General features: G+C 31.6%; 1 protein-coding gene across 1 annotated transcript; it reads right to left on the bottom strand.

The window, feature by feature from the left end:
• Window positions 1-3,405: 3,405 nt before the first annotated feature.
• On the bottom strand, window positions 3,406-8,711 carry LOC143051167 (metalloproteinase inhibitor 3-like). The gene is made up of 5 exons (XM_076224165.1): window positions 8,504-8,711; window positions 7,745-7,824; window positions 5,607-5,718; window positions 4,317-4,438; window positions 3,406-3,679 (listed from the first exon to the last, which is right to left on the bottom strand). Exons 1-5 carry the CDS (start codon window positions 8,631-8,633, stop codon window positions 3,548-3,550), a joined length of 576 nt encoding a protein of 191 aa, XP_076080280.1. The 5' UTR covers window positions 8,634-8,711; the 3' UTR covers window positions 3,406-3,547.
• Window positions 8,712-13,878: the final 5,167 nt, after the last annotated feature.

The following is a 13,878-nucleotide window of genomic DNA, read 5'->3' as shown; positions in this document are numbered from 1 at the left end:
GGTGGTTAAACTTTGCAATTTTGGCTTTTGATGTCTTATATTTTAAGTTCAACTACTTTGACTAAGTTAACAGATAAACATTTACAATAAAATACGGAAAAAGTTCGCCGACACCATCTCGAATATCTTGACAGGAAAGTGATTTGTGACGGTTTTTGTCGACGAACTGTACAGTGATTATTTAAAAACGCACAACGAACAATACAGTAAGAGAAAACTTATTTAGTATGATTTTGCGTTTATTCTAAATTCTAGGGATCATTTGAAGGCACGTAGTTATTCAACTTATAAGTTTTTTTATTATTGCTTAAAGTATTAATACGCAAAAAAGTCTGCACGAAAATATATTCAGCATTGTTTATCTCATAAAACGTACGAAATTGCACCATGTCTGTGGTGTTTTGCATGTAGGAGTTTAATCAAACGTTCTATTAAATATCTAATACTGACAACAACTGTATAATTGAATAAATAGATTAACATGCACATTGACATATTTATATATACTCAAATACGTTCTAGAGAGTCATTCGAAATTGCTGTCATTCCAAATGATGTCTTGATTATCGCATCGAGCGCGTCAACGTCCGGATTCATTTGTATCGGGGTTATACGGGGTGATAAATAGTATAAGAAACTACAATAATGATTGAGACCAAGATTGATTTAATTGGGCCCAGTAGTTTAAAAAAAGCCGGACATCAAAGTGAAGTCTTACAAAAGTTACTGCAGACCCTTTATCATCATTTAAATTAGTAGGCAAGTTGTGACCATTTAAAATTGTTCTCTTAACATTTTCCTACAACTTTTATATTGTAAACCCCCCTTGTTCGATTTTTAGTCATAATGGACATGCTGCTTGGATGGCAGGGTCATTGTATACATTATACAAGCAATACACCTTTCTAAAATCATGGTTAAATTTAATTCTATTTGGCAAAGTAGATTAATAGAAGAAGATTCTCGTAAAAGATAACACAAATTTACTAAACAATATTGTTGAAAATTGAATATATAGGGCTACAAATCCTTAAGGGGACAATTTACCTTTTTGGAAATATTGACTTATTGCAGATCTTACTTTGATGAACATTATAGTTATCAAAGGAACATGATTATAATTTAATACGCCAGACGAGCGTTTCGTCTACAAAAGACTCATCAATGACGCTCAGATCAAAATAGTTGTAAAGCCAAACAAGTACAAAGTTGAAGAGCATTGAGGACCAACAATTCCAAAAAGTTGTGCCAAATAAGGCTAAGGTAATTTATTCCTTGGATAAGAAAATCCTTAGTTTTTCGAAAAACACAAAGTTTTGTAACAGGAAATTTATAAAAATGACCATATAATAGATAATAGGATGTCATATTTACTTTAAATGTTTTAGTTTCAGATATAGAAGCCCAAAATTGAATTTGTGCCTCTATGTTCTATTTTTACCAAAGTCTACCATCTACGTTGGCAGGTGGGGTAATTGGGCACATTTTTTTAAAACTAGATAACCTCATTATGATTGTGTACAAGTATGGTCTATATAGATCCAGAGGAGCGATTTTGGCAAAAGATGGCAAAAACTTGTTAAAAGTTTGCTATAAAGAGCAATAACTCCTCAATTCAAGTTAAGGGGCCAATTGACACTTTTGTTAACTTAGTTGTACTAACTTTACTTAACATTATTGCTGCTTAAAGTTTGTCTCTATCTATAATAATATTGAAGATAATACATGTAACTAAAAACTAACAATTATTACTTCAGATGCAGCAACTCAACAACTTGTTGTTTTATTCGTCTGAAAATTTCAAGGCAGATAGGTTTAAACCTGGTGATCATTTTGACCCTCATGTCAATTTTTTTCTAAATGCTTTCATTTTAGAAGAATAAGCCAAAACCTGCATTTACACCCTTTGTTTTATATTTTTAGCCATGGAGGCTAGGTTTAAATTGGCAAGTATTCATATGTCAGTGTTTTGATGAGGAGTGGAGGAATGCATTTAGCTGGTTTAATAAACGAGAAATTAATATTGATTTTCCAAACAGTGTGATAGTATACAACACAGATACATGAGATTGTTGATTTTATTATGTAAAATGATTATTGTTCACTTGTACACAAGGCATGTTTTCGATGGTAATAATATGTTAAGTCTCATTTTTGACTGGAAATAAGTAAAATAAAATCGTCGCGTGATTAGTATTACATGATGAATATAATAATCATTAATTTAATACATAATTATGTTATAATGATAAAGTCTTTAGTTATTACATGTATTCGCCGCAGGCATGACAACTGCAACAGATGTTTGCAAACAAATATATGTATTATCTGTCTATCATCTTTTAAAGTACATACATAATTGGCCGATATTAAAATTAAAAGTTATTATTTATATTATTACAGACTTTGTAACATAAAGCGTTGCCGTCATCATATAAACAATGCATACAAAAAGATACATTACAACATCTTTAATGTATTTTTGAAGGGGATCAAAATCGATCGGCTGAAATGCAGTTCATGTTTTACATCACTTAGAACTTGTTTCACAAAAGTTATAGTCATAAAAAAGGATATACTTTTGCCTATAATACAATTCCTTTCGAATACCGGCTGTTAAATTCATATGTTTAAGCATAAATGCATTACTTTTTGCGCATTTGATTGACCAGCAATCCTGTTTGAAACTGAAGCCATGTAACAACACATGATCAATTTGCAAATTGCTGAAGAATGAGAAGTTATTCCATAGGGATTAAACTTTTTAAACTGTATTTGGATTGACGCTGTTTATTATGTAGGCCTCAAATCAATTTCCCGGCTCAAATATATAAACAGCCTTCTTGATGTGTCATTTCCATAGAGTTATGTCCCTTATATATTGGGTCATAGACGTCACAAAAGCATGTTCATTTTCATACATATTTGTAAAATTTACCAATGTCCTATGTGTTGGACGTCATAATTACCAATACGTCATCGAGGAACGCATGTTGTTGTATTAGACATAAGTTGGAACTTAATATTGGAATGAAATCGATAATAGTCCCTTGAAAAGACAATGTATGTTGACCTAGGAACATGGGTTTCTTAGGTTCTTACAATTAAACAATTGTTTCAAAAATAATGGTCGAGTGGTTGGATCGGCTGCATTATATATGTGTCCTTTCAAAGTCATGCCAAGTTACCGAAAGTCTATTTAATACGTCACAGATTAGAATAATTCACAGATTACAGGTATGCGGAAAGGGCACATATTCGATGCCAGATAAACATTTGACTCTTACAAATATATTCGTCCTTTCGCCATGGACATTTTCACTTTACGTTATATATGTGCCTCATATATGAGCATATGTATAAAACAGAATCAGATGCAGAAAATTTTGTTTAAAATTATTGGAATTTATGGGATAAATATTTTTATTTTGAGAATTGAAGAATGCATTTGATATATTTTTAACTTAAAACATCTATAATGAAATAATCAATAATTGATTGCATACACATATAGAGATTTAACTCGGTTATTAAATTCACTTTGCTTTTAACAATTCTGCCAACTACACTGTCCAATTGCATCTGTGGCACAAACTGTTTCTCTGCTACATTTTATTGGAGGTTTACCACATTGATTTTGACTTTTTCTGCCGTTTGTCTTTTTGAATTTATAAGGTATCTACAAAATAATAATGGAATAACAATTAAATACTTTTTTTGTTTTATATATTTCGAAAAGCTTTGGGCATAAAGAAAAACAATATTTTCGCAATTAAAACTTTGTAATTACGTACTTATCATTTCAAATTGTTTAAATAAATTATTTCAGCAATACAGATTGATGACACTTGTAAGTAAATAAGTAGATTTTTACATTTAAAAAAGATCTACGACATACAATATGTTACGGAGAAAATATGGGAAGTTATCATTTGAAAATTGAAGTCATCACATTAATTTAGTCATTGAAATTAGTTTAAAGCCTTTCATCTAGGTCAATAAAACACTTTACAATGGCCGGGATAACCTGAGGTCTGTAAAATTTCGATATAAGTCTCCAAACCTCAAAAACAAAATTAATAAAGTTTGTGAAGTATTGATATGATTAACACTTACTATAAATAGATTAAACTGACGAAGTGTATAATTGCAATGAAAAGTAAAGTAAAACAATACTGAACTCCAAGGGAAGTGATAACAGAAAGTCCTTTAAAAAATAGCAGCATAAAGCTTAAACAAAATAAAGAATGGAATACAACTATCGATATTTCTGACTTGGTACATGCATTTCCTTAGGTAAAAAATGGTGAAGTTACCTTACATTGGCAGTTTTTCTTGTATTCACCAGATAAACCGCCTAGCAATGTCTTACTTGCATGGAGGAATTTTACTTGGAGTCCACAGAGGTTATGGCTCATTATTCCGTCATACACACTAACTAATAGAAAATTGATCCAACGTTAACTTGTACTCACAATTATGTTGTGTTGCTTATTCTCATTTGAAAATATATAAAAATAAATGATCATTATATGTAGTATTAAATGATTTAAAAGAACACATATTTGATTAAACACACAATTTAGAAATGTCACTTCATGATACGATTTTACATGTATTTTTAGAGGTGGATCCGGTATTTTTTTTAAATCGGGTTACAATTGATTGATTGATTATTGGTTGCTTAACGTCCAGTGGCAAATATTTCATGCATATTCAGGACGAGAACAAGTTAACAATAAATACAAAAGGTAGGTTGTTATGATAGAGGCCATCTAGGATAATGGTCGGGGAGATTTGGACTGCCACTGGAAAATGAGGGCATATTGGATAGGGACAGAAATTTAGCCTTGCAACAGGCCACCTACGGACCCCTCAAAGAGTTGTTGCAAGGGTTCTTAACGTGCAAAGAGCGTGGCACTCTCTGTACACGAGGCATCGGATTTAACGTCCCCCTTCTGACCGGACGTGACTGCGAACTTGATACATCCCGCACAGCCAAACGGACGCCCCACTTCGGCAAGCGTTTTACTGCCGGTCGGGAGAAGACCAAGTGACCATAATTCTATTCCCCAGTCACCCTTGGGGACAACAAATGCAAGATATATAAAAGGGGGCCAACCATATATCACCATACTAAATCAGTACAAGCTTAAGTTGTCAAAAAAAAGGGGTTCCATTCCGTGGCCCTGCAACTTAATTTATTTAACGGAAATATGATTAACAAACCAAATTGATAAAAATTGATAATTGGGTTGAGCGTTCCTGATGAAGGATTTCGTACAGAAAATAATTTCATTTATTTTTGTTATAGTATGTTACTAGGTTAATTAGTGCTTTCGATTAAAGGAATTCTTTAATGGTATATGCATATTCATTGAATTTTTTTGGGGTATTTCTTTTTGTTGATTTTTTTGGTACTGTTTTACTATGATTATAATTCACCAAGTTTATTTGTTTACACATTGAAAGCAATATATTACAAATCACCCTTGGTCTATGAAACAACAAATATTTCTCATACCACTGGGAAAAAAACCTGCACAGTGATAATAATATTGAAAAGGATAAACTTTTGCTCGATATTATTTATTTTTATTTTATACCTGTAAGAATATATTTGGATCCAGTTTCGAAAACTACTGGACCACAAGCGGCACTTTCTTTTGGTGTCCAAAGTGTAGTTTTGTTGGACAGTCTTTTGTATTCATCTTCACCCTAAACATTTGAAAAAAAAATGTTAAAAAGATAAAAAAAAGAAGAAAAAAAAGGGGGGGGAAATAATCAAGAACCACAAGTCGATAAAACTCCAAAACATTTGTGATATATATTGTGTTCATTCAGTTATTCGTACAGTATTGTTGCATTTTGTACATCGACGAGGAATTTAAATAATTAAAATAAGACTTTGGTTATATAAAATGGACGAAAAGCATTAATTTTGAATCTTTTTTTGCAAAGAGCGTGCTCTTTTATATTTTGATTTGCAAATCCCCTTCAACCTCGTACTTTTTTTTATCGAGCCTCAATAATGGGTTTTTAGTATAGGACATGCGCGTCTAGCGTTTGTAACTTGAATTCTTGCATCTATGATGATGCGTTATTTGAGAGCAATTTACAATGATATGTTATTGAATTTATGGTTAATGTAGAGGGTCAACAATTAAAAAGGTAAAATTATCCTTATAAATGGTTTATTAGTTTATATAATAAGGCAATGAGTTGCCTCATTTTTCAATTCATTGTATTCACTCTTCACTAAAATATTAGAAATTGCAGTCCATGGAATGATTATTTTATCATAATTCAAGATTAAAGTCCTACAAAGCAACACATTGTTATAAAAGGCCATAGCTTCATGTTTATAATACTGCTTATTAGTTGAGTTGAAATCCACGTCATAGTGTTTTGAGTTTCTGTCTATCATATTTGTTTTTGATGTACAATATTTGAATAGATATAGGAAGATGTGGTGTGAGTGCCAATGAGACAACTCTCCATCCATGTCTTTTTTTTCTGGGCCTTCCATATCTGACTATACAACATTGGTTTCGGACATTGCTTAAGGAACTTCGCTACTCAGTTTTAAAATTACAATTTGTTCATAACTTTACTACACATTGATAGGGTTTTAATTAAGGAACCAAAAGAGCAAATAAATCAATAGGTCAATTTACTTGTTTTTAACATATAAGCTAATGAAATGTTGGCGGTAAAATGTTCTCTCATGAATTTTCATAGCTTTTACATTAGCAAGCTTAAGTTTTCAAAAAACATTAAAAGATTTTATGTGACTGTTACAGTTGGCTTATAATTATACACGTAAAAGATTTGTATAAAGAAAAATTGGGGTCAATGGGCACATTTTTTTTTAATGGTTATGACCAGAAGAATCCGAAAATCTGACAAAAATTCAGAAACATGACAGGCGAATATCCTTAAATGTTACGATGAACCATTGCTGATGCTTAATAATACTTCATTTAAAGTATAGTTGATATTTGTCGCATTGGCAACATACCACGTCTATTTATATTATATGAAATTTAGACGTACTCTTCACTTCAGTGAGATGACCACTCGAACATCGCATGTCCTACAAACGTGGGTAATTAGATTATTTATTTATGATCGGCATGTACGATGAAACACTTGATAAGTGATAGAAACTAATTAAGCAGCAAATTACGTCAATGTTAGTACGATAAATATATCACTTGAAAGTCCAAAAATACATTGCAAAACATAATGATACAAAGTGGAAAGTGGAATATAGTGTATTACATAAGGTTGTATGCTGATCGGACTTTTACGTAGTTCAATGCCCAACTTTAATAGTTCTATTTCCAAATAATGAAGTCTTTACATTCTTTTGTTCTGAAAACATCAAATCATACTTACCGAGAAACAACTCGAAGGATTATGCAACCTGCTGGACAATTTCACATAAAAACAAGTTTTGAACGCATATGATTTAGGAGATAACTGTATTGTATTTTAAGTCCAAATTAAGTTTACTGGCGACGCGTTATCCAATCAAAATGAACGTTACAAACGTTGTTGCATTATAATCAGAGTTTAACATATGGTGTTGGATACGTTATGTTGCATACTTGATCATGAAACTGTTTTAATGTGTTTTAGGAATGTGATATTTCAGTCATAAAATTTCATATCTCCCTTTTTAAAATTGGTTGATAAAGCTTTGCTTGAAGACAATTATTTAATAACAAATAATACTTACGTCATAAAATTTTATAACAGATATTTCATAAAAGGTATATGACTGGTCTGATGTAGATGATTCAATTCTAGCCTTGACGACTGAAAAAAATAAGCACGGTATATATTTGAACTAAAGTTGAAGCTTTTGATTTGTTCTATATTTAACTTCCGATTTTGATGTAGAAACAAGTGGAATTTTGAAACATAATACTGAAACAGTTTAGTTTCATTTACACCACATCACAGTAATAAATGATCAAATAATGCAGCTTTTAAATTGATTATTTAAGTATTGAATGCTTCTGTTCGTTACTTTATTGGGGTGTAAAAGCGTTGACCGAAGTACATTTTGTATGAAGCGCGAGATTGCTGTGTAGCCAATCAGAAAAAACGTATTATAATGAAACAAATATTTATGTAATTATATATGCGTGATGTTTCCGATTTACTAGGTAAATATAAAAAAGTAGTAGGTTAAATGCAGTATATGCAAGGAACATATGATATGATTGGTGACCCCTATCTTTTAAAAACAGTTTGCGAAGCAGACGGAACTTTAAAGTTTTGTTTTAATTTATGATTAACTATAATGAATTTGACTTAAAAACTTAAACAAAATATGTCAATAAAAACACGAAAAGGTATATGTCCTGTCCATTAATAGATTGGTTTTCAAGTTGCGTCATGTTTAACTATAAAACAATGAAAAATGGTCAAGCTATTTCAGGTTAACATCGATTTAAAAGATATTTAAATAAGTAATTATTAATTATCTTACCTAATTGTGAATTACAAAATATTTGCTGTGTAAACTGTGCTGGACATCCACACTGTTGAGACAAAGAAAATAAACAAAGCAGAAGAAAACACAATGCAATGATGACTTGCATCATTTCAACATTAGACATAAAATGTACTTTGATAAAAGATTTACATGTACACGCTTATTAGTAAATGTCGTACATGTAGGTAAATAAAAACCTCAATGTCATTAAGCAAATACAAATTAATCTACCTCCAGTTCACTTAGAAATTTAAAACTTCAAAACACTTAAAAAAAGTAATTAGGTATATACTAGTACTAAACTTTATAAGATATCTTACAAACTATATAAGATATTTAATTAACTATTATATAGATATCTTATAAAGTTTATGAGATATCTTGCACTTAGATTAAATAGCAAAGTGGCTTGCCATACCAACCACTAAAAAATCATCCATTGTGTAATTTTTCAACAGATCATCTTTATAAACTTACCTTGATTCAAATTGATTTCAAATTGAACTGGCCAATTGTCGAATTCATAAAAGCAATTACAAAAGGTTATATAAATAATTGATAAGATATTTAAAGCAATTGCACCATTGAACTTTAGAATTATTTGGATCATTTTTATATCTTTTGAAACAGTTCCATAATGATGACATCGTATTGCCAGGGGGGGAGGGGGGGGGGGTCATTTCCAACATGTCACTTAGCAATGACACTCTTATAGTCAACATCAACATCTGACATAACAATGACATTCTTATTGTCAACACCAACATGTGACATAGCAATGAAACTCTTTACCTCAACACCAACATGTGACATAGCAATGACACTATTATACTCAACACCAACATGTGACATAGTAATGAAACGTTTATACTCAACACCAACATGTGACAAATCAATGACACTCTTATAGTCAACACCAACATGTGACATAGCAATGACACTCTTATACTCAACACCAACATGTGACATAGCAATGACATTCTTATAGTCAGCACCAACATGTGACTTAGCAGTGACACTATTATACTCAACACCAACATGTGACATAGCAATGACAATCTTATAGTCAGCACCAACATGTGACTTAGCAGTGACACTCTTATACTCAATACCAACACGTGACATAGCAATGACACCCTTTACCTCAACACTAACTTGTGACATAGCAATCCCACTATTATACTCAATACCAGCATGTGACGTTGCAGTGACATTCTTATACTCAATACCAACATGTGACATAGCAATGACACTCTTAACCTCAACACCAACATGTGACGTAATAGTGAAATTCTTATACTCAACCACGACATGTTGCATAGCAATGACACGTTAATATTCAGCACCAGTATGTGACTTAGCAGTGACATTCTTATAATCAATACCAACACGTGACATAGCAATGACCGCCTTTACCTCAACACCAACATGTGACCTAGCACTGACACTATTATACCAAACACCAGCATGTGATGTAGCAGTGACATTCTTATACTCAATACCAACAGGTGACACAGCAATGACACTATTATACTCATCACCAGCATGTGACGTAGCAGTGACATTGTTATACTCAATACCAACATGTGACATAACAATGACATTCTTATACTCAACACCAGCATATGGTTTAGCAGTACCAATATTTACCTCAACATCAGCCTGTCACTTAGCAATGAAACTCTTATACTCAACACCAGCATGTGACATAGCAGTGACATTATAATACTCAATACCAACAGTGACATAGCAATGACACCCTTTACCTTAACACTAACATGTGACATAGCAATGACACTATTATACTAAACACCAGCATGTGACGTATTAGTGACATTATTATACTCAATACCAACACGTGACATAGCAATGACACTATTATACTCAACACCAACATGTGACGTAGCAGTGACATTCTTATATTCAATACCAACACGTGACATAGCGATGACACCCTTTACCTCAACACCAAAATGTGACATAGCAATGAAACTCTTATACTCAACACCAGCATGTGACGTAGCAGTGACATTCTAATACTCAATACCAACAGTGACATAGCAATGACACCCTTTACCTGAACACTAACATGTGACATAGCAATGACACTATTATACTCAACACCAGCATGTGACGTAGTAGTGACATTATTATACTCAATACCAACACGTGACATAGCAATGATACTATTATACTCAACACCAGCATGTGACGTAGCAGTGACATTCTTATATTCAATACCAACACGTGACATAGCGATGACACCCTTTACCTCAACACCAATATGCGACATAGCAATGACAATATTATACTAAACACCAGCATGTGACGTAGCAGTGACATTCTTATACTCAATACCAACACGTAACATAGCAATGACACTATTATACTCAACACAAGCATGTGACGTAGCAATGACACTCTTATACTCAACACCAACATGTGACGTAGTAGTGACACTCGTATACTCAACACTAACATGTGACATAGCAATGACATTATTACACTCACCACAAACATACACCGTTACTATATTACCCTTAAACACAACAACGCATAAGATATGAAGCAGCTGGTAGACACCAAACACTTTACACGGAAATATCACTAAATATTTTCTAAGCTTTGATCATTATTTTGAATCAACAAAATATACTGTTTTAAAGATTTAATGGACAACACATATTTGTTAGAATTGTATAAAGTGGGGTCGCATTTTATTCGTAACACAGAACTGAATCAGATAGTTAAGGTTTCATTTTGTTTCCTGATGAAAAATTAATTTGTAAACATTTAATTTTAATGAGAAGTTGATGAGAAAACGTTGTTTTAATATCTTTAGTCAGATAATGTTAATTCTACAGATCTAGTGTAAAACATCTTTTAAAAATAACAAATACTTGACAGAATTATATAAAGTGGGGTCTTAATTTTCTTGTCTGTTCGTACTCTTCAAACTTTTAGAAATTTTGGTCCTCAATGATCTTCAACTTCGTACTTTATTTGGCCTTTTTAATTTTTTTGGATTCGCGCGTCACTGATGAGTCTTTTGTAGACGAAACGCGCCTCTGGCGTATATACAAAATTTAGTCCCGGTAACTATGATCAGCTTATTTCGTACTGAATCAAAAAATATAACTTGTTTTTATGTTTCTTGAAAAAAAATGTTTTTAAACTTTTGATCATTCTACGTAATCATTGTTAATCAGCCAGATTTCATGGACAACAAATATTTATTAGAATTATATAAAGTTGGGTCTCGTTTTAATTGAGTCCATTGATATAAATATTGTTAATGTTTCTAGAAAAAAAGTTTTTTTTTAACCTGACAGTTCTGATAGAAGTTCTAACATCTCACAATAAAACATGTTGTTTATTTGGTGTTTATGTAGAATATAAATAAAAGTGTGACTGGTCATTTTATTGAGTTTTGACCACTGATTCATGTGCTATATATTTTGTTTATGTTTATTACACAACATTGTCCAGTTTATGACCCAAGTTTTGATGTCTTATATATTGATATTACAGAATGAAGTGACACCATTAATGTTGGCCGCTGTTGAAGGACATCTGGAGGTGGTGACGTACCTCGTCACTTACGGCAGCCAGTTAGAGGCTACATCCAAGGTAATGATAGATATAATCACCTTACTCTGACCAAAGACCATTTTATACAAGCTCTACACAAAATCATGTTGTTAATCAGACAGATTTAATGGACAACAAATATTTGTTAGAATTATATAAAGTTTTTTTAATAAAAATTATTTTGTAAACATCTGATTTTAATGAGAAGTTAAAGAGAACGAGTTGTGTTAACATCTTTAGTTAGATTATGTTAATTCTGCAGATCTAATGTAAAACATCTTTTAAAAAAAACAAATACTTGACAAAATTATCATGATTATATGAAGTGGGGTCTCATTTTTCTTGTCTCTTCGTACTGAATCAGAAAATATTACTCGTTTTTATGTTTCTTGAATTTATTTTTTAAACTTTTGATCATTATACGTGATTATTTATTGTTAATCAGACAGATTTAATGGACAACAAATATTTGATAGAACTATATAAAGTGGGCTCTCATTTTCATTGTCTTGTCTAGCTGAGTCCATTGAAATAAATATTGTTTGTTTCTTGAAAACAGTCATTTTTTTTAATTGACAGTTCTGATGGAAGTTCTGACTTCATTTTTCTTGTCTCTTCGTACTGAATCAGAAAATATAACTCGTTTAAAAGTTTCTTGAGAGAAAAAAAAATTGAACTTGATAGTTCTGATGGAAGTTCTGACATCTCACAATAAAACATGTTGTTTATTTGTTGTTTATGTAGAATATAGATAAAAGTGTGACTGGTCATTTTATTGAGTTTTGACCACTGATTCATGTGATATATATTTTGTTTATGTTTATTACACAACATTGTCCAGTTTATGGCACAAGTGTTAATGTTTGTTATATCTTGATATTACAGGGTTGATGGACACCATTAATGTTGCCGGTTCGGGGACGAAACCAGGAGGTGGTGAAGAACCTCGTCACTCACGGCAGTCAGTTAGAGGCTACATCCTCGCTAATGATAGATATAATCACCTTGCTCTGACCAAACATTACTTTATACAGAATCTACACAAAATCATGTTGTTAATCAGACAGGTTTAATGGACAACAAAAATTTGTTAGAATTATATAAAGCGGGGTCTCATTTTATTCGTAACACAGAACTGAATCAGATATTTAAGGTTTTATTTTGTTTCTAGACAAAAAATTATTTTGTAAACATCTGATTTTAATGAGAAGTTAAAGAGAACGAGTTGTGTTAACATCTTTAGTCAGATATTTATTCTACAGATTTAATGTAAACATCTTTTAAAAATAACAAATACTTGACAGAACTATATAAAGTGGGGTCTTATTTTTCTTGTCTCATTGTATTGAATCAGAAAATATTACTCGTTTTAATGTTTCTTGAAAAAAGGTTTTTTCAACTTTGATCAGTCTACTGAATCAACATACAATCACGTTGTTTATCATACAAGTTAAATGGACAACAAATACTTGTGAGACTTATATAAAGTGAGGGTTGCTATCATTTGATTTGTTACACATATAATTAAGAGTTTACTATTTTGTTTCACTGAATCAGAAAATATGCATTGAATTTATATATCTTAATCTACCTTTATTTAATAGTTTATTCACAAATATAATTGGAAATTTTCTTACCCGAAGTTATATTTCTTATGATTTTGTTATCACACACTATTAACATGTTTATATTTTTATATTGTTATGGGATGGACACACAGCTGTACATTATGCTGCTAAGTATGGACAGATTGATACAACAAAATGGTTAATAGATCA

Source organism: Mytilus galloprovincialis, chromosome 11 (genome assembly GCF_965363235.1).
Source record: "Mytilus galloprovincialis chromosome 11, xbMytGall1.hap1.1, whole genome shotgun sequence".
NCBI lineage: Eukaryota > Metazoa > Mollusca > Bivalvia > Mytilida > Mytilidae > Mytilus > Mytilus galloprovincialis.
This window is presented reverse-complemented; position numbering and strand designations above follow the sequence as displayed.

What these genes read in the sequence shown, in the direction of transcription:
- LOC143051167 (XM_076224165.1), bottom strand. Translation starts at nt 8,633, where the DNA reads ATGTCTAATGTTGAAATGATGCAAGTCATCATTGCATTGTGTTTTCTT. An exon ending in ATTTTGTAATTCACAATTAG is followed by an intron (nt 7,825 to 8,503) that starts GTAAGATAATTA and finishes TATTTTTTTCAG; the next exon opens with TCGTCAAGGCTAGAATTGAA. An exon ending in CTGTTATAAAATTTTATGAC is followed by an intron (nt 5,719 to 7,744) that starts GTAAGTATTATT and finishes TCAAATGTTTAG; the next exon opens with GGTGAAGATGAATACAAAAG.